Source organism: Haemaphysalis longicornis, unplaced genomic scaffold (genome assembly GCF_048455015.1).
Source record: "Haemaphysalis longicornis isolate Haplotype H1 unplaced genomic scaffold, Haemaphysalis longicornis Haplotype H1 scaffold_3, whole genome shotgun sequence".
Classification (NCBI taxonomy): domain Eukaryota; kingdom Metazoa; phylum Arthropoda; class Arachnida; order Ixodida; family Ixodidae; genus Haemaphysalis; species Haemaphysalis longicornis.
The window spans coordinates 28,733,175-28,759,598 of record NW_027526335.1 but is presented as its reverse complement, the minus strand read 5'-3'; the positions used below and the strand labels follow the sequence as shown (position 1 = coordinate 28,759,598).

The window sequence follows — 26,424 nt, the reverse complement described above, 5'->3', positions numbered from 1 at the left end:
TTCCATATCAAACATTTTTAGCCAATGCGTAATGGATTGACCACGCAGTCAAGCAGCCAAGCCAAGCGAAGTATAAAATGGCCGATGTGAGTGGATTGCGTGCTGCTTAGTTGTTTTCTGTTACTTTCAAATAGTTACGATTGTCTAGCTTTGATTAGGCTTCATAAATTTCAATAAAGCTAGCGTAAAAGGTAGGGGCAGCGCCTGTGTATTTGAAGTCTCCACCTACCCTTGAACAGGCCCAAGATGCTCGATTCAAGGCCCTCCTGAAGTTTCAACGGTGATTGTGCAGTTCGTGTTGATTCAAATGAATTTCGTTACTTCTTCGCTGTTAGTACGCATCTTATAGACGTGTTACTGCGTAGGGAGAGACCCCCGGGACGAAGATGCATCAATTTCTTGAATCGATCATCAAGTCTGACCATCCGGAGGAAGTCAAACGAAACTTGATCGAAAACAAGCTAATTCCTTCGGCTTCAAAACCCATGAACTCAAATGACTGTCAACTGCTTCTCGAAACGTCTTGGGAACTTGCAACGAATGGTGGCTCTGGTGTTCTTCAAAAAGGTGGAATTCAGGTGAGTCGTGCTAAACCAAAGCTGCTAGCTGGTTTCGTTTCTGATTGAAAACCCGGTCATCCTGGCGAACGCCAGCGGCTTGCTGGAAATTTAAACAGACATCTGCCGCTGTCATTGCATCATCTGCTCGCGAATTTCTAAAGTATGCCGTTGTCTTCACCACCAAAATGGTTGCGCCTTAATTTTTCTCGTATTGGTCGCGACTGCATGCCGTGTTGCGTAACAGCTAAGTGATATGTAACCTTTCAGTTGACCATTTACTGTCGGCAGATCGCTCCAGCTTTGTGCACCGCTCTAAATTCGTTGCTTAGCGCTGTAGCGTAGATGCTACACCACTTTTAAATTATTGAGTTTTGTCTATCGTTATTAGGACGGTGCCATGAATAGGCGGTTTCAAGTAATTTCAATCTGATAAAACACCACTTGGATTTTGCCTCTTTTTTATGTAGTTGTGATTATAGCTTCAGTACCGCGCAGGATTTTAGCGAGCACAAGAAAACATGCATCGATGAGTGTGACCCAGTTGCGTTCAAATTACGCGCGAAATGCTAGTAAATATTGGTGCATATTGTGCTGTGGAGTTGTAAAACCCTTATCTGTCACGAGCTTCTAATTTTCTCCAAACGAAAAACTAGGTAATTTTTAAGTTAAGGCTGAAAGTTGGGCTAGTTGGTGTTGACTTAGATGCATATTACCAGCGAAAAAACAGACAGGGACGAGGAAAGAAGCAGACGGGACACTAGCGAGTGTCCCGTCTGCTTCTTTCCTTGTCCCTGTCTGTTTTTTCGCTGGTAATATGCATCTAAGTAATTTTTAAGTGAGGCGGAAATTGCCCAACTTGATGTAAAAACAACGTTCGTTCAAAGGACTGCACTGACCACTGATAATGCCTGCAATTTTAACCTAAACTTCCACCAACGTTAGGTTAGGTTGACTTCCACCAACTAAGCTTTAAGCAAAGCAGATGAAACAGTGGCGACTCACCGGCCGCTTTCTTGTCGTTATCATGTTTGTGTGATTGGTTGCAGCCGACTTGCAAAAAATTAGTCCCTTGCCTCACAATTCCCTTATTCTGGCAACCATTGCAAAAATGGATTCTGGTTTTTGTATATTTAATTGCTTTGTGTTGCAAGTTTTTGAGTGTTTCATTTGCAGGACTAATCAGTGCATGCACTCCAGGCTCAGTATACCAGCCTGTGTAAAATTTGGCATAATATAGGGGCCACCACAATTTTAACCAGTTTGGTTAAAATTTTGACTACAGCATTCGTGCTTCGCAATATTTTATTGTGGTTGTAGTTATTGGGCCTAGGAAACTTAGAAAGTAATTGGGCCTCATCGGACCACATTGTGGTATGCAGAACATTGCATGAATTGATGTCGTTACTGCATGTGGCTTTAAGAAGGGCCTGCGTTCGAGCAAGACAGGCTGAAATATATACCAGCAAAAAGACAAGAGATAAGAGTTACAGAAAAAGTTTCAATTATACAGAGTTTACAATAGCGAAATCATTTGCTGCTGTCCTACATGTGTCAGTCACTACGATGACCAGTTCTTTTTCAAGAATGCTGCCTCCTTTTCCAATAGGGCTACCGATGTTGTACCGACACATTCGTACTGTTGTACTGACACATTGAAATGGCTAGTTGCAGTTCAGCTGCCTCTTGTATCTCGCGCGTGCGCTGATCAGAATCGTGAAAAAATATCACAGTGTTTTTTGTGCACTCAAGATGAATGTTATGCATGTGGCTAGTGGCACGTGAAAAAAAAAGGGACAACGGAAGTACTCTTTTGTTTTGTGCAGGTGTTCACAGCATGGTGTGAATATCACAAGGGTGCATTGGCCAAGTTTTTCACGCCCAGTCACTTGACCACAGCATTGACATCATCCGAGATCATTCACAAGGACCGGTACGTCTCAGGATGACTGTTACTATGTGCATGTCATGACTTTGCCCACGCCAGTTGGCAGTCACTGTATATGATGGACTTGGCAGTGGTCGTAGTAGTCCAGGCGGCCTGAAAAATGGCAGACTACCTCGACTCGAGTTTTTGCTATTGTGGGGGTGAAGCCAGTTTAATTCAAGGACTCTGCTCAATACAACATGAAGCGGAAAGAGTATTTTTATCCTCTCTGGTTCCTTCCCATCACAGCTCTTGTTTCGCTTTCAAACAGCCTCTGACTGTCAGGTGGTTTGGAGAGTTTATCATTATTCGGTCACTGGGCACAAACTGATGATAGGCATGCTGAGAATGCCTTACCAATCACTCAGCTGCGCTACGGGTTGTGGGTTCCCAAATATTCTCGTAGCCAATGCTCAGCATAAGGGGAGTGCAGCCTATTTCCAAAAACCGATAAAAATGCTGAACATTTCAGTTTTTATTTGAGCTGCACCCTGTTTGACTCTTTCGTTCTTTCGTTGAACAGGGGGGGGGAGAAGGCATCGATTTTGTGTTACTTTGTGTAGCAGCTGCTCATTGTGATCTTTCTAAAGAGATTTGTAAAGATGTCGTGACTCCTCTCCTTATTCCACGAAGGGCTGGTGGCAGAACTGTGCAGCTTGTAAAACTAACCACCCTTCCTGCTTCTATCTACACTTGGGTGGTTTAGTGGGAAAGGTTGGGTTTCTTGTGTTATGTAAAGATGCCACCTGCAGTTGGGACGTTGACAAGGTTACCTCTTGGCTGCCACTGGGCAAAGAATGCCATAAAGCTAGATAGCTGACCCCACCCGGTGATGTCACATTAAAAGCAGCCCTGAAACATGTTTTAGATACAGCAAATAAACCTGCCAAATGTTGGATTATGAAATAACAAAAAGCTTAATGTGGGCGAGTTGGTACATTATGCTAAAAAAATTACTCGGCGCTAAAACAGGGACGACGAAGAAACATGTAGCACACAACGCTGTGTTAGTACTCCGTCCATATCGATGTCAGATAAAGAAGTAGCCTTTTTAGAAACGTGATGTACTTTGACGTCACTATACTTTTAGTATTTTAGTTTTTGTGTATATAAGCAGCGTCTTTTTTCAATAAAATCTGGTTGGAAGTTTGGCACTGTGTTTTGTGTTACGTGTTTCTTCTTCGTCCCTGTTCTAGCGCTGAGTAGTTTTTTTTTAGATTATGGAGCCAAGAGTATTTGAGCCAGGCTTCACTTTTTCGCATGTAGCAGGCAACGTACAATCCCACTTTAACAATTGTGGCCCTTTTTTCTTATCTTCTTTGAGATTATCTCCATTTCTCTTCTTGCTCATGCCATCACCTACGCACTAGTGTGTGGCAGGCCAAAGAGCCTTTGAATTGAGCTGATTTTCTTTAAATTTCTGTAAAGAGTGAGCAACGTCTACTTGTATTTGGCTGCTGCTGCTGCTGCTTGTGCTGTTTCTGCGATTTTGCCATTGTTTTCACTCATGACGTTTTAGGCTGATAAGGTCACATAACCACCTGTTTTTCCGCTGTTGTGTTTTTTAGACACCCACACACTAATTATTTTCCACCCTTCCAGTAAAGGTTGAGTTGTGGGGTGCTATTTACAAAAACAAAAAAAAGTCATGGAGGCGAAAAGCAAAAACGCCCGCGTGTACGAGATTTCGGCGCACGTTAAAGATCCATAGGTGGTCAAAATTAATCCGTAGCCCTCCACTACGGCGCGCTTCATCGCCTGCGTTGCGTCGGCACGTTCAACCCTACAATCAGAAAAACAAAAAAGTCGCTATTTGTTCTCTTTGGCATGAAATGGAATTTTCTTGCTTTTACTGTGGTACTAAAAAAACTTTTACTTTTCTACTTTGTGTCAGCTAGTTGTTCTGCTGTAGCAGCATGGCACGATAGGATGCTTAGAACTGATTCAAAGTGTAAAAGCTACCACCCCAGAAAATGTGTGAGAACTCACACTCATGTGCAGTCTGAAGACTCACAATTGTTAGGCTACACTTGTGTGCATTCCTTGTGTTCTGCCTTTTGTTGTGCCGTGTACTGTAGCCATCCAGTTTTTTTTTCGTCACCAATATCTGTAGGTTATATTCCGGAGCAAGTAGTGCCCACCACTTTGTGGCCTGCCCAGCCGACCTCGCTTCCATAACCCTGGAACTGACTTGTCTCGGGTTTGGTTCCTGGTCACGGTGGCTGCATTTAGGAGGGTGGTCTCTGCCTGAAGACGTTCGCTACGACACACCTCATAGCCTTACCGTTGCCCCTTTGCGTGACGTGCGAACTCCCTGGGCCTGCGATGCTGCTGGCTGAGGTGCCTCTGTGTCTCCCGGTTGCAGGATGCTGCAGCTGGTGACTGTGGTGCTGTCCCAGATGGAGGAGGAGCCGGGCTTCCCCAAGATGTGCTGCGTGGTGCAGATGCACTGCACGCGCTACCTCCGGGACTGCACCGACTCCCTGCCCGTCACGTGCGCCATGGTGGCGCTGCTCGAGCGCTTTCCCCAGTGCGTGCCCAAGGTGAGAGCCACGCATGCCTTCGAAAAAAATTTGCGCAAGGGGAGGGAAGTCAAACAAGCAATACACTGTTTCTTTTTGGAACTTCTGGCTTGGGATTAAAAACCAGTTTAGTTGACCGCATTTGAACAGACAGCTGCTCTTTGTGAAACCAAATGAAACAAGGCATATACAATTACCAAGTCATAAGGTTGCTAGGAAGTTAGTGGTAGCAGCAGCTGGGGTAATTAAGAAATGGTGGTGGGAAATTCTTTTCTGTCTTGATGTAGACGGAGGGGGGAATTATGATGTGTACCACCCATCTACATTGTCGTCCACTTGGTGGACAGTAACGTGCTCTCATTGCTGGCGCTGCCCTCGGGCGTAAATTGCAGAAGGACCAGCTGGGGTCGCTTTGCTCTGCCCTGACGTACTGCATCGTGGGAGCACCTTGCCCAGCTCAGACACAAGACCTCAAGTCCTATATCAAGGACATCAATAGTGTTTCACTCTTCATCAAGGTCAGTAATGAAAAGTCATGTTTCTGAAATGGCTCAAGTGGCAGCTCCAGAGTAGCCATATTGGAATCCTTCAAGACAATGAAAGCATTTTTAGGAACACAAAGACCTTACTCTTCATTGTAAATTGGCCATCTCATGTCTTTCTGTGTGTGTGTTTGTGTGTGTATTAAACACAACATACAATATTTGCGCCGCCACCATGCAAGTGCACTCTTCTGTTTTTTTTTTTTTCCCCACATAGCACACACCTTGGTGTTGTCTTTTCTGTACGAAAAAGCCACACATACCCATGAAAAATTCATAATAGTGTGTAATCAATGCTTTGGCTTATGATGAATTTCTTCTGACAGTGTATTGCCGCCCGACACCTTATGTCTCAATCTTCTTGAGTCGCCACCATTTTCCTTAGAGTCTGCAACAGACACCTGACATCCCTGATTAAGAGCTACAGGTTTACTGTAAAAGCACATTTTTTTTATTCGCATACCCTAAAAGTCTCTGAGAATTGGTGGAGCATATTACACTTTTGTAGTGCACTTCAGCATAGTGAAGTTACACTTGATGCGTAACCATTTGGCTGGAAAAACTGAAGTGAACAAGCAGGCAAGTTAGATGCAGCTTTTGTGAGCCTTTCACATTACATATATGGCATCACCTTGGCCCCAGTGCATTACGTTCACATGTTGCATCTCAGAATGTCACCAAGCCAGCCTTGTACAGGCCTACCAAATCATCAAAATTAAGAATTCACATGGAGAATGTCAGATTTTGGACGTGGTTGATAATGTACGACTGGGGAGAAGGATTTAAACCAGAGGTAAGTGTCATCTTAAGTAGTGCAACTCGAAGCTGCGTTTGTTTAGAGAACTCATGTACGTGAATGGCAAATGGCAAGTCCTTGCGCGAGAGAAACAGCGGTGCTTGCTTTCAAGGCTGTGTTTGCTCTTCATGTTCCTTGCAGTCCCTTTGGACCCTGTCTGATGTGGCGCTGCACAAAACGCTCGAGGTTGTCTCGGTCATACTCACAAGCCGTGACGAGAAGTTTACCGCTGCCCTGGCCTCGGTCGTGGAGGTGAGGGGCCGCTTTTTCCAAATCCTGTCGCACTCTTGAAGCACTTCAAGGGGCCATGAAGACAAAATACAAGTTTGCTTTATTCGGAAGATTTCGTGTTCTTAGTGCCCCCAGTGCTTGTCCAGAAGCAAAAGATGCTTTATTCCCTGCGAAATTAATCAATTTAAAGGGGCACTGACACAAAAATTTAGCATCTTGTTTTTTTCGTTGCGATAAGTAGCTAGTGACCTACTTATAACCTGTAGAAACCTCATTTGCTTCAGCGTGCGACGGTTGTTTAATTAGAGGGATTTTAAATGCGTCCAGTCGCAGTTTCGGTTTCAGCGAGTGCCGCGAAACGATGAATTTTGTGGATTTTGTGTGAACAAAGCTGACCACGTGACCGTCGGAGGGATATCACAGAGCAGAGCCGCCGTAGCACTGTCGAATCCGCATCGACGGCAGTTTCTTCGAATGCCCCCAACTACTGCCCCCAATTAAAAAGCGACCGTGGATGTGACGCAGGCGCTGCGAGTGCAAATGCTACCGCGGCTAAAGAACGACGCGCGACGCTCGAGACGGTGGGTGGCAAGACGCGCGCTGGGAGCAGCCGGCCGGTCTGCCTACAGGTCCGCCTACAGATGTGTTCGGCTCAGCACTGCGGCGGATATTCGAGTGCCGCTCTCGTAAGCGGTGCAGATGACAATTTTTAATGCAACCCGCCATCGCATCATTAACTCCTTTCTCATTTAAGCCACTATGGTCGGGACTTGGGGACAATTTCGTGCAGCGGTAACAAGCTATCACTCGAGCTACCTGCGCCGGCCTGGGCCACTTCGCGGCCGTGGCCGCCGCCTGCACAGCGACCGTGCGGCTAGCTCAGTGGGCTTTTCGTGCCTCCGGCGCGTTTTCGCATCCAATGGTAATAAACAGATATAGAAACAGAGTGCCTGGAATCGCTGTAGAACTTTGGTCGGGGCCAGCTGCCAGATGAGCTGACGAAATCACGGCGCCTCCGCCACCGCCGCCAATGATCGGGTCGTTCGTTCTCGAGAGCAGAAGCTCCGCCCTCCGGCCCTCCGATTGGAGCGGCGAGCCGGGCGAGCCCGCGTAAAACGCCGGTAGTGCGGAAGCGGCAAACACAAACTCGTGACGTGTTTGGATGTTGTTTATTTACAATTGCGCGTGGTCCTCTGCTGGCTGCTCGGTTGCGTTTCGCACACTTCAAAATTGATTTTAAATATGTTCTAGGCTGTATTCGCCGCTGATATTTTGCAGATGATGTATATGTGTTCCCACCAATCTATCTCCGACGTTATCTCGCCTTCAAAATTTTGTGTCAGTGCCCCTTTAAGCTAAAATTTCGATTCTCGTGCCAAAATGTGTGTTTAAACGACGTTTGCAATGACATCATAAGAACAGGTCTTTCAGCTAAACTTGGTGCCAAGCGGAGACTTGCTTACTGTTAGTCAACCTAGATGGTGCCACCGACCACACCGCGGCAAGCCGTTTTCTGCCTTTGGTTTGTTTGTGACCGTATTGAAACCTGGCTTGTTTTTGTTCATGGAGGAAATTAATCGTTTCGCGAAACATGGTACTTGCTCGACTAATATGGTCACGTTAGACACCGTCGCTTGAGTCAATCGGCCAGTGTTGTCTGAGACATCCCCAAAGCCCCGCAGTGCTGTGCATCTAAACAAAGCATAGTGCGTGCAGTACCAACAGACGCATGGGTACTGCTATGTTTACATGTGCTTTTGTAACTTCCACTGTTTGTCCCACCATTCTTGCTGGTATAAAAAGAGTGTGCTCTAAATTTAAGTGCAAATAGCTTGTTTGGCAAGCTTATAAGTTCTGCCTAATTTGCGTTTGCTTTTGCCGGCCTCCGCCGATTGCAGAGCTGGCTGGTATGACATCATAGGTTCTGTTGGGGGAAATGAGCTAGTGGGTCGCATGACCATTCCCTTTTTTGCTAATTATACAGCTTGTTTGAGCGAAGTTTACGTTAAAAGTCGTGTCAGCACGATTCTAACGAGGCAATCTTTTGAATGAGCCAAACTTGCATTCATGGCCCCTTTAAGCAAGCTTCTCTGGGTATGGTTCCCTCTCCACTTTTCTTCGTTGCTTTTTCTGATGGAGTGGCCTGACTTGAGTCATTTCAGTTGTTTTGACCGCAAGGTTTACTGCTAATGCAAATGCAGCCGACCCACTTGGAGTGTGGGCTGTAGTAAGCTCCTTGAACAGTTTTTGAATAGTGTTGCTCTCGAAAAATGTTTTCCAGGGGCTTTTTAGGTTTTCGACAGAGCTAGTTTGCTGAAAAATAAGAGTAAAAAAAAATCTGGCGATAAGGTCATAGGATTGACTGCAGTCTTTTCTAGCTCGCAACAGCAGGAATGCCATGAGGTTTTGGCTCATGTATCTGTTGGTGGCAGGCCCCGAGCACCCTAGGTCATCCATGTAGCAGGTCAGTATTGTAGGCTCGCATGATATTAGTTTATGTATTACGTATGCATGCTGTCAGTGGTCAGTGGTTTTTGGTAGAAGCAGCATGTTGAAACAAAAAGGTTACCTTTATTATTTCTGGCCCTAGAAAGTGACAAATGTGTGTGTGGGTGGGGTGTCTGGGTGTGGTGCACAGCTCCTGCCGGCGTCCCTGGTGTCCACGGCCACCAGCTCCATGAACCGCAGCCTGAACGGCTCGCGGGACGTCGAGCCCCTGGTGCTGGCCTCGCGGCGCCTGATGCAGTGCCTGGCCTGGCCCGGCATGGGGTCCATGCACCTGTGGGTCATGGCCGCTCTCAGAGGCTTCGTCAGCATGGGTCGCCTGTCAGCCGTGCAGGAGGTCTTCGAGTCCACCGTCGACATGGTGCGCTCCTTCTTCCCCAACTACAGCGGGGCTGGGTGCTTAAAACGAGCCGTGACCGCAAATTTTTTTTAACCCAGTCTGCCAAGAGTAGTACGCTCGACGTGAACTGGAGGCAGGGAGGGAGTTGTAATCCAGACAACTGAAATGCAAACCATGCAGTGGTTGGGAACATTGGTACCGCCGTCATTCATAGTTATGTCACTTGTTGGGTTCGTTGTCATGCCTCTTGCCACCAGCTGTTCTGATTCTTTTATGAACTCTGAACGACTGAAAGAATGCTGCGTATCAGCTAGCACAGCTGATATATGCCACCTGGCAGCAGTCAAGCAACATTTGTTAGCTACCGATGGGTTGAGGTTACACCAGGCATTTCAGCATGGCTGTCGCTTCTGTTTAGGAAACACTTAGAGCAAGTAATTTGAGCTGAGGTTGCTCAATCTGGTTAGCCAGCCTCGCTGCAACTGTTTTGTCTGACGTAAAAGCTGCTTAGATTTTTTTTGTGAAGATTCTGTCAATGTATTTTGTACCCTAGTGCACCCACCATAGTGGTTCAGTGGCGTAAGGGATTGCGATACGGGGCACAACGTCGTGGGTATGTTTCTCATCCACACTGCTGTTTTTTTGATAGAGGCTATGAACAAAAATGTCCACGTGTTGAGGTTTCAGTCAACATAAGAGATCCCCAGGTGGCCTAAATTAGCCTGTAGCCCTCCCATATGGCAGGCATGTTTGATATCAGCAAGTGGATTACAGTATGTTTGTGGATAACCATGCAAAGTGATACTGTAAATATGTCTGCAAGTTGTTCAGAAGATGTTCTTTGTACCCAGTATTGCATTTTGAAAGGAGTTACTCTTTAATGCTTACTATGCCTATTCTTATGCTCTGTCAGTGCATTAGGCACCATTCAGGGCTTCCTGCATCTCCACTACATAAAGTATTCTAAGCTGATTGTATTTGTTCATTTTATGACAAAGTCACTTAGGATTCTTGGTAATTTTACTGTCTGACATTGCACATGTAAATTCTGTTCTAGGCCGACTCCTGTGTGCTGCTATGTTGTGTTTAGTTCTCTTCACTGTATTGGTAACTGTTTGTTGCCTTGTTGAGCACGCATTGGGTCATTTTGTATTTTGAACAGACAAACCACAGGCTGAATGCGATAAAGTTGTGGCACTGTGAATGGGCGCTATCCCCAGTCTCCAATTTTTTGTATGTTGTCTTCCTTCTCGAAGTGCTTTTATGCACCCATTTCTGGATATGATACACACAGCAGCCCTTGGTGATGACGAAATTGTTTGAGGACCCATGCGTTTCTTCCCGTCCAGGTGTTTGTGAAAGCGGTGCAGCCGTTGACACGGAAATGTGCCTTTCCGGTGCTGTCCTTCATGCTCCTCTCGTACCAGCAGTCCCCCAGCCTCTTCCACAGGGTACGTGCCACCACGCCTTTACCACGCCATGCTCATCATTGGGGCGACAGTATCGGGTAGTGCGTTGTGTGTCGACGAGTTGAAATGCTCCGAAGTTGTCATTGAGAACCGCTAGGTTGCGGGCTATGAGGAGCACGTCTGTGGCATTAAAACAGGCTCGTGTGAAAAATGAGTCCATACCATGCATGTATCAGTGGAACATGCTTGGGTCAGGTGAGTAGTGGTTTGGGTGAGTTGGTACATGGCGAAGTTTTAAAGCGCTGCACTAGATGAGGGACAATTACACAAAGGAGACACACTGTGTGTGTGTCTTCCTTTGTGTAGTGTAGCTCTTTAAAACTTCAGCATGCTTGGAAGTCTTTATGAGCAGACTGCCTTTCACATTGTGCATAGAGTTTGCCAGATTGCCCTTGCTGTTTACAAATTCTTATCTGCCCTTTGGGGACATCTGCAATGTGTTGTTGGCGGTTTTCACGTGCTTGAGTAAAAAACAAAAACAGGGTTTGTGGTTCTCCTGCACACAGTGGTACATTGCACCGCATGTCTAATTATGTGTGGAGGAGAATGTTAGCTGCAGTTTCTTTACCAGCCTCTTAAAAGTCGTTGCATGTGCCTTTTATGTCAGGTTGTGGAAGGTAAGGTGCTGATGTGAAGATGGCACTTCAAGCACTTGAAATTGCAAAGTGTCAAGTTTTGGGTGGATTCTTTGTGAGCAAATTCTTTGAATTGAGTGAATTCTTTGTGAGCGAGTCACTCGTGCTTGAAGTTTTCCCACGCCTTTTTTTCCCTACCGTTCCTCTGCTTGACGTGACTGGTGGGAGCAGATACTTCCGCACCTGCCGCTGTTTGTAAAAGCGCTGCGTGATGAGAAGAACGAAGAGGTCCTGCAGGAGCTGTCCGTCCTCTCGTACACCATGATGTACCTCCACTCTGGATTCCCTGACCTCTACGACCCCGTGCTGGACGCACTCAAGGTACACGCTTGCTGCTTGTTCGGCTCTCTCATGCAATCAACACTCGTTACGATTGGATGCCATAATTCACCAGGGAAGGGTCCATTGTATGTGGGGTGTGCAGGATGTGTACTAGGAAGGAGGATGTTTAGACAGTGTGTCCAAACAGCATGCATACTTAATTTTCTCGCTTTAATAAAAGGGTTGCATGATGGCAAGCTTCTGATTAACACATCTATGCTGGTCCTCGAAGACCTCAATGTGGGTGTTTCCCAGGAGCTTGTAAGCTTGTAATTCATGTGCAAATGCATATATGCAAGCTCAGGACATAATCAGAAATGTATTGTCAGCACAAAACGGAAATTGTAAATTTTCTTAGTCAGTTTCATGACATGGCGGCAGTAAATTACTGTACATTTGAGGCCATATTTGTTTATAGTTTAAGCAAACTAAGATGACTTGTCACTTCGGTTCTTTTGAAGTCAGTTTAGTTCTCTGCGAGGTGCAAGTATATGCACTTGACGTACTGTTGTCAAACATCTGGTATATGCAAGGATGACCTCCTTTGATGATTTTTTGATGCAAATGAACTCACGTGGATTAGTAAGGCGCAGAAATATGCTCCACTTGTCTGAGTCCTTTGCAACGAGCATTGACTTTGGCAGAATCTTGGACAGGATGCCAGGGCACACTGTTTTTTGACAAGCCATTCCTTTTTCGGTCATTTGGACAGCAATGCTGCTGTTCTGTTGCCAAAAACAGGTTGGCTTGCTTGTTGCTTGCCTTTCACAGCACATCAATATGGGATGCTGTGGCTTGCTGCAAAATGCTTTCCTCTATTGAATCTACCCACTAGCAAAATGCTGATTGGAACACTTGTAAGCGTCTGGTTTGATCCTTCTCTTCATGGAAGTAGCTCAGGCTCAGGCTTTTTCTGTACAACCGTTTGAGCTGTTTTTATGTGGGGACTTTTTTTTTTTTTTTTCGGAAGTTTTTAATGTGTTTTTGTCTTTTCTTCTAGTTTACTCTTCTTATTGTGCTTGTAGTGGGCCTCTTTTGTTACCAAGTAGACAGTTTGCTACAGAAAATAGAACAATGCACTCTGTAATTACTCAGCAATGCAGCGGGTGGTGCGGTTCCCCATTTTGTTCTTATACCCAGGTACTCACTGTGGTGATAGTGCACCCAAGTTGTAATGGCCAGGACAAACACTGAATGTTCTGTCCTTCAGAGGGGCTATTTGCACACTCCAAGCTCTGAGGCTGTGCATGTAAATGTAAGGAGGCGTAAACTAGTCTGCAGCCAAGAGCTGCAGTGCTCCTTGTAGTTCGTGTGTAGCTTTTGGTGTGTAAAACTGCAGTTTTAATTGCTCTGTAATTTTTACTCTCAGAAAGATGCAGGCTCTTGAACCTACGCAGCCTACGTCTCTAGTGCCTCAGTTCGTGTGCCCTGTTTCGTGTGAAATTTGCATAAGAAAAAAAAACCATAATGGTCAAGATAATCGTAGAGGCAAGGGTAAGGACAGAGGTAAGGTAAAGATGGGTCTTCTGATAAGTGGGTGCATCTTTCCCCCTTCCCAATACACTTCTCACTCAGAGTGTGGAAAGTTGATCTCTTCATCTTATGAATGTGCAGAGCAGGATGACCCATCACTGTTTGTTTGTTATGAGGTGCAGGAAAGTGAATGCACGTGTTTGTTCTGTACATTGGGACAGGGAGGAGCGAATCATACCATTCACCTATACAGTGGTTGCGACTCATTGGGCTGAGCAGTCCAGTGTTGACGGGAACAGGGGAGTCCATTGCCTGTGCTTGCAAAATGCCACCGACAGATGCTCAGAAGCACATGTGCCGGGGCATTGAGTGCCTACGGTCGTGCCAACGACCAAATTTTGAAGGCACGCTTTCCTGCTTTGTGTTTGCCTACACGTCAGCTTTAGCAGCCATTCTGGCCGAAGCAGCAGAAACAGGCAGGGAACAAAGACAGCAGTCCCAAGTACGTAAAATTGTAAAGGAGTGGTGTTTGTGCATAGACAGGAGAGAGGCAGAAGGAGCGAGCGAGATCCCCCCCACTCTTGTGCGGTGCCTGCAGGACGTGCCTGTGGAGGCTCCCCAGAGCGACGACATGCAGCAGCTGCTCACCCAGTACCGGCTGGGGGGAGCCGGGGAGCGCTACGTGGGAGGCATCGTGGGCGAGTCGCCTGCGCTGGTGCGCCGGGAAGCGGAGCTGGTCGGCCTGCAGAACCTGGGCAACACGTGCTACGCCAACAGTGTGCTCCAGGCACTCTACATGACTGCACGGTGAGTCGCCCGCCCACACAGCTCTGCCTGCGATGACAGCACTTGTTCCTTCTGATCCCTCGTCACAGCTTCGTGTCTGCAGGATTAAGAGCTGCCTTTGTACTTGGCCTGTAGCGTGACAAGACTTGTGTCTCAGCCTGGCTGTTGCTTCGTAATGTAGCCACACTTTTTTTTTTTTCGACACAAAATCGCCATGCATGAAGGTGTTTTTCTATGTACCTTTCCTTTCCTTTCCTTTCAGGGAACTTCCTCAGAATTTCTGTTTGTGTATGTGTAAGGGCACCAAGTGACTGCTTCAGATGCATTTGTGTTGGGCCATAATCTTGGCTGCCAAAGTACTCTTGCGGGTGGTTCACTGTGACTGCTTTTTACGCTGTGGGGCGTGCACACAACGAGCAAGAATTTGCCTGATCAAATCAAATCAAATCATGTTTATTCGGCATCGTTCTCCGCGATGTTGGGAGCACGGACAAAAAGCCTTTGCAAGTTCGGCTTGACAGGGTCCACACCCCCTCAGGAAACTAACAATCGTATAAAGTCAACCAAAGTTGACTATGGGGGACAGCGATACATCCATTATACAGTGATAATTATAAAAAAAAGAACACAATAGAAATAAAAAAACAACGAAAAACAGCAACAACAAAGAGCAGCCAGAACTTATACAACAAAATAATTGTACAATCTTTCATCCTTTTTACAATCTTAGATGTTGTTACAATTGATACAGTAAAAAGCAAAGTTGTTTTAACACGAAGGGCAGACACACAGAGTCTGCAGATGGGCCTCTTCAGTGGGGGACGGCCACGCCATTTCGTGACAGCTGCGTTGTCGCATCGTGCCTACATTCCGTGCTGTGGTGTATGGTGCAGGCTGAGGAACCAGCTACTGCAGAGCAATGCAATTCCTCCGGGCACGATCCTGAAGAGCCTGCAGGAGCTATTTGCCTTCCTGGCCCTGTCGCAGGTGGGTCGCCTTCCTAATTGGAAGCAGGGGCACTGCTGGTCAGTGCTCTTAATCACAGCGCTGCCCCCTTGGCAGTACTGCTACCTGTCGGGGCACACTTTTCAAAAATATTTGGAAGAAAGAAGAGTTTTAAAAAAGGGGCTTTCAAAATCAACTTTTTATTTCTTTGTAGATTTTGATGAAAATTGGCACAGCAGCTGGAAATGCTTCTGTGATAACACCATGAAAAATTTTGAAAACTTTTTTATTTGAAAAATTTTCTTTCTGTCCTGCTAGTACCGAGCTTGAGCGGCTTAAAAAACGCGATAAAAAACTTGTTCGAAGTGCTTTGCATTCCCAAATGAATAGACGAGGTCGTGACAGTCTTAGAATTTTTTTTACAATGCAATGTTTTTTCGTTTTCATTTTATTAGAGGTTAATGTACAACAGGCATGTCGACTGTGAACGACTACTTAAATAAAAAAAATCACGAAAATAAATCTGGAAAAGCAAGGGTGTCACGACCTGAACTGTTCCTCGGGGAATGTAATGCAAAAAACGGAATCAAAATAGACCCAGCGGTCACGAAGAAATCCCTGGAACAGGTGACACAGGTGGCAAAAAAAAAAAACTGTTTTGAGAAAACGGCTTTGAGAAACGAATACCACTGAGTGAACAGAAACTTGGCTGAGCGAAGCAGCAAAAATGAACTCAGAAACCCGTACTACGCCGTTCAGGTGGCCGCCATCTTGCGTTGCCGCCGCGACACCCAATCAGGAGGGTTGTTTTAGCGCGCCCCATCCGGAAGGCCAGTAGCGCTTCAGCATCTATTTCTAGCTTTGTTGGTGTGTCGTTTCTTTTCTGCCGTTTGTGCGTTTCTGAATGAATGAAGATAAGAGACGAGTGGAACCGAAAGACGATCGCTTGGCCAACGAAACGATATCAAAATGGCCGCGTCCGGTAGCACTGTTGCGGAGATACAGTGCTCCGAAAATTGCAGTTTTTTTCGCCATTTTGCGCTGATATTTCGTCACCGCGCCTGGCAAAAGTATTTTTATGCCACTTTGCGACGCTTTTCAGCGGAAAAACTTTGCAGCCGCACAGAATAGGAAACATAGAAGCCGAATATGTGGCTTTCAAAAAAACAATGTTTTGGTCATTTTTCCGAAGTTGAAAGCCGCGTCCCCCGTTAAGGGTGCTTGCATGTGTGTGAGCAGCTTAGCGCTGTTGCAAAACAGCGATCCTGTCACTTGTGAAAGGGGACAGCACAGTGCATGGAATTATTTAGCTCTTGTTATCTTTCAGAGTTTTATTTCCTCCGGTCGGCACAAACATCACACCCATGATGTTGCCCGACTCTGTGGCCTTCACGCCAATTAGCTCTTGTAGATGACTAGCAGAAAACAACAGAGAAACGGAAAACAGCTAGTTTAGTACCATGCAAACGCTGCCTTCTTTTTGCTCAGGCCATGGTATCCTTTGTGTGCGCATTTTTTCAGTTCCCTCTATTTGTTTTCTATCTTTTAATTGGTTGTTTGAACAATATTTACTGCTTGCATTGCTGTCCCTTCTGTTTTCCAGTGTGTGTGCCAGCCTGTAGCTGACGTTAGTGTACATGCATAGTTACGGTGTATGCAGTGGTTCAAAAGTTTACTGTACAATAAAACACCATGCAAGTTCCATGCAGAGAGCTCTGCCGAAAAACACAGCCACAATGTTGTCAAAAAAGACTGCTGATCACTTTTTTATTTCCCCTCCAAATTTCTCTGCTCTCATGCAATTGCATAAAGCAGAACCGCTGCAGTGTACATTGGCAGTCCTCTGTATCGTCTACCATGATGTAAGTTTGGACCCACCTGTGGTGACTGAAGGCCTTGGCTACTTAGGGACAAAAAGGTTGGTTTTTGTGTGGCAATACACAGCAAGGCTGAGGTAGCGCTCTCATGACATTGGTACATGACAGCGGGCAGGCATGCATCAGTCATGTGACAATAGCATGGGTGATTGTGGTGGGCGGTACAAAGCGTCAGGCTGGCTGCACAAGAGAAGATGAACCCTGCTTCAACCTGAGTGAGATGATGGGGAGGGTGTGTCGAGAGTTTGTGGGCCTGTCACTTGCCTGCTCAGTCTTTATCGGCATTCTGCCCATAAGAGGACTGTGTGGGATGGTGGCGCTGGTGGTGGCCTGACCGAAACACAAGACAAAATACAACCTGAAGACAAAATATAACCTGGTTTCACATTAAAGAACTAACTTTTGGCAGCTCACTCAGTTCTTTTGCAGTCATGGAAGATGTTTTTTTTAACAAGAAAAAAAGCCTGCACACATTCAAAAGAACTTTGAAATATCTCGCTACAGTCACTTAGTATATATCTCGCTAAATATCTAAATACTAGTAAATATCTCGCTACAGCACTAAAAGTATATGGTTATCAGTGTGGCAACTCCCTGTTAGCATTCAAGTTATAGTTGATCAAATGGAACTAGAGGCCCAACAGCAATCACTCAGCGATGTTCCTTGGTGGTGACTTTGCTCGGCGCCCACCAATCGCACAAACAAGATTCTGTGACGTCATAGCGATGTAGCCGGGAAATGGCTGGGTGGTAACCACTGCTTTAGCTGTTTTCTTCGATATCTAGATTGTGTATCTGAAGTTTTTGATAAAATTGGCGTCATTGTTATTTGGACGAAGCCATTTCTTTGCAAGCCAAGCTTGGGTTCTGCCCTTGTGGCCCCTTTAATTAATTCCCAGGGCCGCACGAGGTGACCACAATAGACAAGGAAAAGATTTCTGTGATTGAAAGTGTGGTGCACATCTGTGCGTGAGAGAGATTGAAATCAGGGGTGGAAATGTTGCTCCAGTTGCACCACACTGCTTAAATCCTCTTTTGTTGCTCCATCCTGCTCCAAAAGGAAGAATTGCGCTGAAACTGCTCCAAAGTGGCGCCGCAAGATGCGAGGCCACTGTGAAGTGATGTTCAATGCCAGTCGCATAGAGCACGGAGCAGTAGGCACTCATTTGTGCAGCTGTCATTCACGACATAGCGCGCCTTGGTGAAGGATTATTATTCCTACTCCCTGAGCTGCTCCAAAAGGCTCAAACCCGCTTTCACTCCTGTGAAGTGCTGCCACTCAAGGGCGTGGTCCCTCGTGATGCAGCGGCCGGCGGTGTGCCCCGAGGACTTCCTGCGCAAGTCGAAGCCGCCGTGGTTCGAACTGGGCGAGCAGCAGGACTGCTCCGAGTTCCTCCGCTACCTGGTCGACTCGTCGCACGAGGAGCAGAAGAGCCGGGGTTTCCGGCTGGGAGGAGGCACTGAGGAGGAAGGGGACTCAACACCCTCGCGCAAAACACTCATCCAGGAGGTGTTCGGGGGAGTGATACGCACCACCTACTACTGCCTGGCCTGCAATGTGAGTGTGACAGGCGTGGAAAAAGCTTCGGGCCGGAGGGCGGGCCACATGGCAGACATCCCTGGTGTACTGTTAGGGGGTGCGTGTTTTGACCAACAATGTCATTGAGCAGCTCCATCTTAGCTGCAGAGTTGAATGAAAAATGGGCTACATTGCTTCGCGACCACAAGCAAATTTTGAATGCAGCATTAGTGGGTGTGACTTGTCCAGAGGACTTTTTTTCACTTTTCAATTTCACTTTTTCTCGCCAGAGCATAACGTCTTGTGTTGGCCCTGTCACTGACTTCACATTTAGAACTTGCCTATGTCACGTCACCAGTGAGCTTTGAATAGGAACATCACCTGGCCGGAGGAGCAGTTGCAACTTCATTCTTCAAAATCGTGCACGAAGCAGTCAAAAAGATGAGAGGAAAACAACATGTTGTGTAACAAATCATTTTTTCACTAAAATGAGTAATCTAACAAGATTCATCTGCCAGTCATACAGTAAATAAATTTCCTTTTAGGTTTCTAAATGATGAATGTTAGGTTACCAGCTAAAATTATCTCCATGTGTTGGTCTGACGGCCTCAAGGTCTCATAGCGTATCCTCATAATGCTACTGCTGTTGTTTAAGAGGTTTACTTAAGGTGTACATCTATGGTTTAGACTGCTGGTAATAATTTCCTTTGCTGTGAACTACTAGTTGAAAATATGCAGGAAGGGGCAGCATAGTTTCAGTGTTCTTGTCGAAACAACATTTGAAAACCTCGCGCTGTGGCATCTAAAGCTTAGTTAGTGCGATATTTAATCCAGCATAGCTTATCAAATCAACTAAGTGTCAGACATTCAGTGACACTTTTTGATTTGTAAGCTATAACAAATGCAGACTGCTTATTGTCCAGATTTCACCTTTCTGCCCAGAGGTGTCGCAAAAGTGGTCTGTGCCGTGAGGATGTCATCCGTGATGCTTTTGTTTTTTTCCCACGTGCACGACCCAGAGTGAAAGCAAGAACGAGGAGGCCATAACGGACCTGCATGTGGCCTTCCCAGAAGGATCGGCTTCCAAGGCCTTCGGCACGCCAGACAGCAAGATGTACCAGACGCGCTCGTCGGCCAAGCCGAGCCCAGCCGAGAACAAGAAGGAGTCCAGCGAGGATGCACTCACGGCCATGCGCCTGGAAGACATGTTGGAGAGCTACTTTACACCGGAGAGCATGGAGGGAGATAACAGGTACACGACTCTCATATGACTCTCATATTACTTTCATATTACGACTCGTATTACTCTCTAGTGCATGACTCTAGTGCACGACTCTCAAATTACTCTTGCTGCAATTTGTCAGTCACACCTTGAGAAGGTTATACAAAGAAAGCTATGTTGAAAATAGTGGTGGTTTGAAGACATTAAAGGGACACTGAAGTGATATGTAAACATTGCGGGATTACTAGCGCAAATTGTAGTCCGGAGTCCCCAGGCCATGTTTCAACCACTCTAGGCGCGTTTACGCGATTTTATTTAGTAGAAAAACTAATTCGAAAACGGTGTCCTCCTCTCTTTACGCTCGCCCATTTTCTGTGGCGTTTTCGTGTGACGTCAGGAGGGGATGAGCTGGCAATTGGCTGCGCCACGGCTGCGCTACTGCACGGCTCCCCGGCCGACAGAGTCAGTCGGCCCAGCGTTTCGTCCGCCGGCCGCCGGCGGGTCGTTGCAATCAAGGAGGTTAAAAAAAAATTGCTTGGTCGCAATTCGTTCGCTTAGTTGAAACGAAGCCAGGACACGTTTGTGAATGGAAGAATGTGCCTTTCTTTACTTGGTTTGTTTGTACACTGTATCTAGCTCCAAGTCAAGGTCGCTTCACACAAGCGCTGCACATGCGACGCTTCGCTGACTGGTACGCCAGTAGGAAAATATAAGGCCTCTTGAAGGTGGGAGAAGAGTCAGCGAAGTCAATATAGGTACTAAGCAAATAAAATCAACTGATATTTTTACCGTACAGCGTAAAACTAGGGCGCGGGAAGCACTTTTTTGCGCTGGGCGAACAAGCACAGCGGTCAGCAGCACGACTACGCATCTGCGAACGCTTTTCCGTCTACGAAATGCAATTGCTAGACGTGAGCTACTGTGGAAACTCGGGCTACGCTTACTGCACGATCGCAGTACAACAAATAGTCACCTAAGCGGCTTGAAATGCCAAAACTAAATAAAAGTGTAAACCGGTTGTACAATATATACCCTATATTAGCAAGGCATTCGCGTCCCGCTCCGTGGCCTAGCGGTCTGGGGCGCTAGGAATTCCCCGCAAATGTTTTGCGAGTCACGAGTTCGAATCCCCGCGGCTACGTGCTTTTTTTTTTGTAAGTTAACTTTTTTGTTTTCCGCCGATGTTTTCTATATTGAGTTCACCTTTTTTTGGGCCGCAACGTTCATGGCTACACGAACTAGTTCACAAAACGCGCGCAGGCTGGCACTGGCGCGCTAGCGAGTTCTCGTTGGCGTGCTGTTGCCATAAGCACCGACTGCTTGCAGGCAGTGGGCACAGGCCAGAATGAACAGACCCTTGGCCTGGTGCGAACACGCTTTTTACGATACAGGCATGAGGGAGGCAAGCTCCAAATATGGGGGAAAAGCGCATGACATTTGGGCGTCTGCGGGTACGCGGAGGGTGTTCATGCACTGCGTAGGTCTCGTCTAGTGAATGCTACGACTACAAGCCGTCCTGGGAGGCTTATCTCGTGCATTTTACAGCCGACAACATGGCAGAAGCGCGGTACGATGATTACTGAGATATTGAGAATGCCCATCCAACAAAGCCATTGGTTATGTTTCCCCGCAAATGTTTTGCGAGTCACGAGTTCGAATCCCCGCGGCTACGTGCTTTTTTTTTTGTAAGTTAACTTTTTTGTTTTCCGCCGATGTTTTCTATATTGAGTTCACCTTTTTTTGGGCCGCAACGTTCATGGCTACACGAACTAGTTCACAAAACGCGCGCAGGCTGGCACTGGCGCGCTAGCGAGTTCTCGTTGGCGTGCTGTTGCCATAAGCACCGACTGCTTGCAGGCAGTGGGCACAGGCCAGAATGAACAGACCCTTGGCCTGGTGCGAACACGCTTTTTACGATACAGGCATGAGGGAGGCAAGCTCCAAATATGGGGGAAAAGCGCATGACATTTGGGCGTCTGCGGGTACGCGGAGGGTGTTCATGCACTGCGTAGGTCTCGTCTAGTGAATGCTACGACTACAAGCCGTCCTGGGAGGCTTATCTCGTGCATTTTACAGCCGACAACATGGCAGAAGCGCGGTACGATGATTACTGAGATATTGAGAATGCCCATCCAACAAAGCCATTGGTTATGTTTTACAGAACCGAAACCGAAACCGAAACTTGTGTGATTGCTAACCTTGGGCATCGTCCAATCACGGCGCCCCTCCTCCCAACGTCACAGCCTTAGTTGGTGCGGCCACCGCAAACCGCGCATGGTAGTTTTTCTTCTTTCGCGCTTTGTAAAATAATTACCGATTTGTCAACCGGATAAACGATGAAAAGTGTGCTAATTTGAGCCAGTCTACGCAGTGCAAGCAAAAACGGGAGCTTGACAAATTCACTTCAGTGTCCCTTTAACGCAAGAATCCACCCACTCTTCTTAGCTTGGTGTTTATTGGGACAGTAGTAATGAAAGCTAGTGTGCAAGATGTTAGGAAGAATCCCTGACCTTTGATAAACTCGAGAAATCTGATGTGCTTGTGTGGGATCATCTACAATATGATTTATTTATTTTTTTTATTTACAAATACTGCAGGCAGCACTGCTGCCTTAGCAGGAGAGGGGTTATTGTAACTGTGTTAGAAGCAATTTTCCAAAACAGTTAACATTAGTACACTGGACAATACATTCAGGTAGCGCGTTTCATTGTTCAGTTGTGCGGGGGAAATACGAAATTAAGGCTAAAGTAAGGGCGTACAACTTTAATGTGATTTAATCTGATCTCTCTACTGTACTCGTAAGTCTGTGTCACCCAAACTGACAGCTGCCGTCTTCTCCTCTGAGCGGCAGAGAGAGGTGTCCACATTGGTGAAGCCATGCCTGCCCTGGTCCCACCGCAGGTACCAGTGCAGCGCGTGCGGCCGACTGCGGGACGCCTGCCGCACGGTGGCCCTGGTGGAGCCCCCCCGCCACCTGGTGCTGACGCTGATGCGCTTCTCCTACGACGGGGCCACGCGCAAGCGCACCAAGATCCTGCGCCAGGTGGCCTTCCCCCAGACCCTCGTGCTGCCCCACAACTGCGGGCTGGCGCCGGGAGACCGGCAGGCCGCCTACGGCCTCTACGCGGTCGTGGTGCACTCGGGATCCTCGGCCGACCGCGGGCACTACTACACCTACGCCCGACACTCGAGCCAGGTGGGTGGGCCTGTTCTTTTTTTTTCTTTTTTCCGGGGGCGTGAGACATATCTCCGCAAAAACTTCACTTGTGTATTAGTGTGTGTGGGCATTGGGGCAACAGCAATGTATTTTCATTAAACAAAGCTGTTGGGCAAGGTGGAGCATTATGATCGAAAAACAGAACGCGACTTAGACAACGACACAAGGAAGAACGACAGGACAAGTGCTTGTCTCGTCGTTCTTGTGTCGTCGTCTAAGTCGCGCTCTATTTTTCGATCAGTATATTTTCCCCACATCCACTGTCCAAAATCAATTAAAGCCCAAAAGGCAGTGTGGACATTTGCGACAAGCTCTGTAAACCAGATGCCTCGTGAGTGGGTGCCTTTGCTCAGCTCCAGGAAGTTTGTGTTGCAGTGGCAGTATCGCAAGTTCTCGGGTGATTGTGTTTGGCAAAAACCACTGTTAGCTGTGAAACCTTTAAGCTGTCTGCATCCAGATGTACAGCCACGATCAGAAGTTTACGGACGAGGGAAGTGGCAATTTTAGGTTATTTCTCTTTCTATAGCAGCCCGACAAACTGTCGAATGCATGCGAGATGTCGTATAAGTACTGAACTAATGAAAACTACTGCACATAGTACTCTGGGCTGCCGTGCGGCATAGAAATAACACAAAACTGCTGCTTTCATGGTTCATAAACTTCTGCTCTTGGGTGTACATGCTCACACCCGCAGATGCACAGAAGTTAGAGCAAGGGTTGTATTGGGAAGATGTCTTTCCTGGTGGCTTGGTTTGACAGGCTTTTGCGTTGGGTGCCCAGGAGTCCCTGTCGCCCCGCAAGTCGGCCTATCGGTCTGGTGCCCCCGACCCGCTGAGCAAGCAGTGGTACCTGTTCAACGACAGCCGGGTGACGGCGGCGTCCTACAACAGCCTGGAGGGACTGACGAGTCGGTTCCCTCGTGACACGGCCTATGTGCTCTTCTACCGCCAAATGGATGCCAGCCTGGCTTACCAGGATGTAGCCCCCGGGGAGCTGCTTCACCCGAGCTTGCAGGACCTGGTCGACATTGACAACGTCAAATACTTTGAGGTGCGCTCGGGTTGGGCTTAAACACACAGCCAGCAGTTTGCTGCTTTCACTTGGTGACAGTCTTACACAGTAGATTTTAAAGGAGTAGTGACACGAAATTTCAAAGCTTAGATAACTATGGAAAATGCTTCCTTTTTACCAGAAGATATCTCCCAGCAAGTTTCAACAGTAACCATTCAGTATAACATGAAGTATAACAAGTGAAAACGGAGCACCTCTTAGCAGTCCACGATGGTGCACCCCTTGAAGTGTGGCTTGTCTAGACACTGGTGCCTGATTTCCCTCCATGTCTTACACAAAACTTTCCCCTATGCTGTCCACTCTTGGTATCTGTTTCTTCTCTCTTTCTCATCTGGTGGAAGCAGAGTCTGCAATGTGCCAAACGTATAAAGGGTTTTTTTATCCAGGAGTGGTTGTAATTGCAATCCAAACGTAGCGAAGCACCAGTGCTAAAATTGTATATATGCATCATAAATGTATGCTAAGTGCAGCTGCACATACCACTGGCTACTACAAAATGCCAGCATTGCAAAACGACTGGGCAGTTATTTTTTTCACCAGACTCCCTATTAAAAAAAAGTGGACCACAAAGAAGAATTGATGAGCCATAGATGACTGTTTCCTTTTATACTTTTTAATATTTTTTGTGAGTGACAGCAATAGTAGTTTGGAAAAGGAGAATGTTTGATTTCGACTGGTTGTAGCACAGGCCACGGTAACATGCCTGGGCACACCTAGTCGACATACTCACCCGTGTGGTCAGACTATGATTGGATGTGAAAGGGGGGGAGGGGGGGAGGTTAAATTTTCACTAAACAAAAATGGTTGCAGTAACAGCATTGTTGTTCCTTCCCCCCTCCCTCCGTCTATACACGCATACCAAACAATACCTGACCATAAGTGCGACAACAGTCACCTGTGCCTTCTCTCCCCACAGGAGCAAGAAGCCAAGAGTAAGCGTGCACGCTGGTCGTACAAGCCGAACAATGGAGACGACTCCTTTGGAGACGGACCTTCGCCTCCAACGGGCGGATGTGGTGGTGGCATGGGCGGAGGCCTTGACAACTTCCCACCTGTTGTTTTCTAGCTGGGATCTCCTTCTCTAGCTTCAGGCTGTTTTTAAAGTGCAGGGAAAGGACTGCAGCACACCTGCACCAGTAGTTGTGTGGTGGCAGAAGTTGTGGCTTTTTAAAAGTACGGGACACAGATCGCTCCCGGGCATTCTGAACTCCTCGTCAGCAGCATCTGAGAGTGGGTGGACACCGGTGCCGTTTGGATGTGATAATTGTGTAAATTATTTGTCTCTGGTTTCTGAATTTGTCGCTTTTTGAAGTTTTGTTGTGTTCTCTAACCTTGTTTTGAATGAGTGTATAGCGAGGCTGATGTGGATCTTTGTAGGTGTAAAAATGAATCATTAATTTGCAGTTGATCAGCCATCCCACAAATGACAATAAAATGCTGAACATGCCGAGTCATTGTGCTTGATTTTAATTTATATTGATCAGTGTAAAGCTTCCCTTACATGCAATCTTGCCACTGGAGCCTAGCAGTAAGGCTTAATAAAGTGGGTAGGTTCAAAGTAGTCCTTCAGAAGGGAAGGGGCGGAAGTGGCAGGGGCGGGGAATACTTTGCAGCATGTCCTGCACACACTGTACTTTGATCACTGCTAGTTTGGCAGATGATTGTTAAGGGAGAAGGGGTGGGGGCAGTCGCTCTTGCCCTTGTGCCTGCCTCTGGTAAGAGCATGCCAGCACTTACCAGAAGTGTTTTAATGGCAAGAGCCATTCTTAAGATGACTTACCAGGTTCAGAAGTTTGTCATTTCTGTAATTGTTGCCTTAAAGGACAAGTGTTCATGCCTGTCAGGGGGTTGCACCAACACTGTTTGAAGAACTTCACATGCCCAGTGGCGATGTGGCGAAAGAAACCCCCAGTCATGCTTCATGTGCAGAAGTTCAGGCGACCTTCAATTCTTAAACTGCCTTGGTGATGTCGGGGTAACAAAATAAGTTCAACTTATCCCTGCCCTCGAATTCGATGAATCACTAAAAAGGCTGCAATGGCAATCCTGGGGCACAGGCAATATGGAAATGTTTTTCTGTCGAAACACTGACTCGCAACACTATATGCTTAGAAACAGTTTGTGTAGTAATGCACCTTCACTTTCAAAAGAGCACAGCAGGGAAGCACTCGAGGCCACCTGTACCATTCATTATGCACGCTTTTTACCATTATAACTGCACTCGTCGTTTGGATTTGCGGCACCTGTAGTGGTTCGTTCAAAATTTTATTTATAGCATTCACATTTAATTCCCTACCTGTGTGCTGATATTATAAGGTTACTCCACAGCAGTTCAATATGATTGGGACCTCATCAGTTTCCTCCATCTCGGTAACAGAAACAGCAGTGATTTTTTACTACACAAAACAGTAAGTACATATAGCCAAAATTGACTTAAGCCATTAAATAACCCTGTATTTAGTTATGATG

At 46.7% G+C, this 26,424-nt stretch overlaps 1 protein-coding gene across 2 annotated transcripts; it reads left to right on the top strand.

Moving 5' to 3' along the window:
- The first annotated feature begins 42 nt into the window (after positions 1-42).
- On the top strand, positions 43-25,405 carry LOC144174208 (ubiquitin carboxyl-terminal hydrolase 35-like). 2 transcript variants are annotated; one of them, XM_077702747.1, is made up of 16 exons: positions 43-280; positions 366-578; positions 2,384-2,490; positions 4,850-5,027; positions 5,399-5,524; positions 6,486-6,596; positions 9,214-9,441; positions 10,770-10,871; positions 11,696-11,845; positions 13,917-14,125; positions 14,998-15,091; positions 18,233-18,484; positions 19,465-19,697; positions 22,569-22,863; positions 23,665-23,934; positions 24,872-25,405. In XM_077702747.1, exons 2-16 carry the CDS (start codon positions 387-389, stop codon positions 25,019-25,021), a joined length of 2,697 nt encoding a protein of 898 aa, XP_077558873.1. In that variant the 5' UTR covers positions 43-280; positions 366-386; the 3' UTR covers positions 25,022-25,405. The 2 variants fall into 2 exon arrangements, with proteins under 2 accessions (XP_077558873.1, XP_077558872.1); XM_077702746.1 differs by having other exon boundaries at positions 43-578.
- Positions 25,406-26,424: the final 1,019 nt, after the last annotated feature.

Bases quoted from the DNA above. Each gene is read 5' to 3' on its own strand.
- LOC144174208 (XM_077702747.1), top strand. From the start codon at position 387: ATGCATCAATTTCTTGAATCGATCATCAAGTCTGACCATCCGGAGGAA. The intron at 5,525-6,485 runs GTCAGTAATGAA...TGTTCCTTGCAG, and splicing joins GTGTTTCACTCTTCATCAAG to TCCCTTTGGACCCTGTCTGA. The intron at 11,846-13,916 runs GTACACGCTTGC...CGGTGCCTGCAG, and splicing joins CCGTGCTGGACGCACTCAAG to GACGTGCCTGTGGAGGCTCC.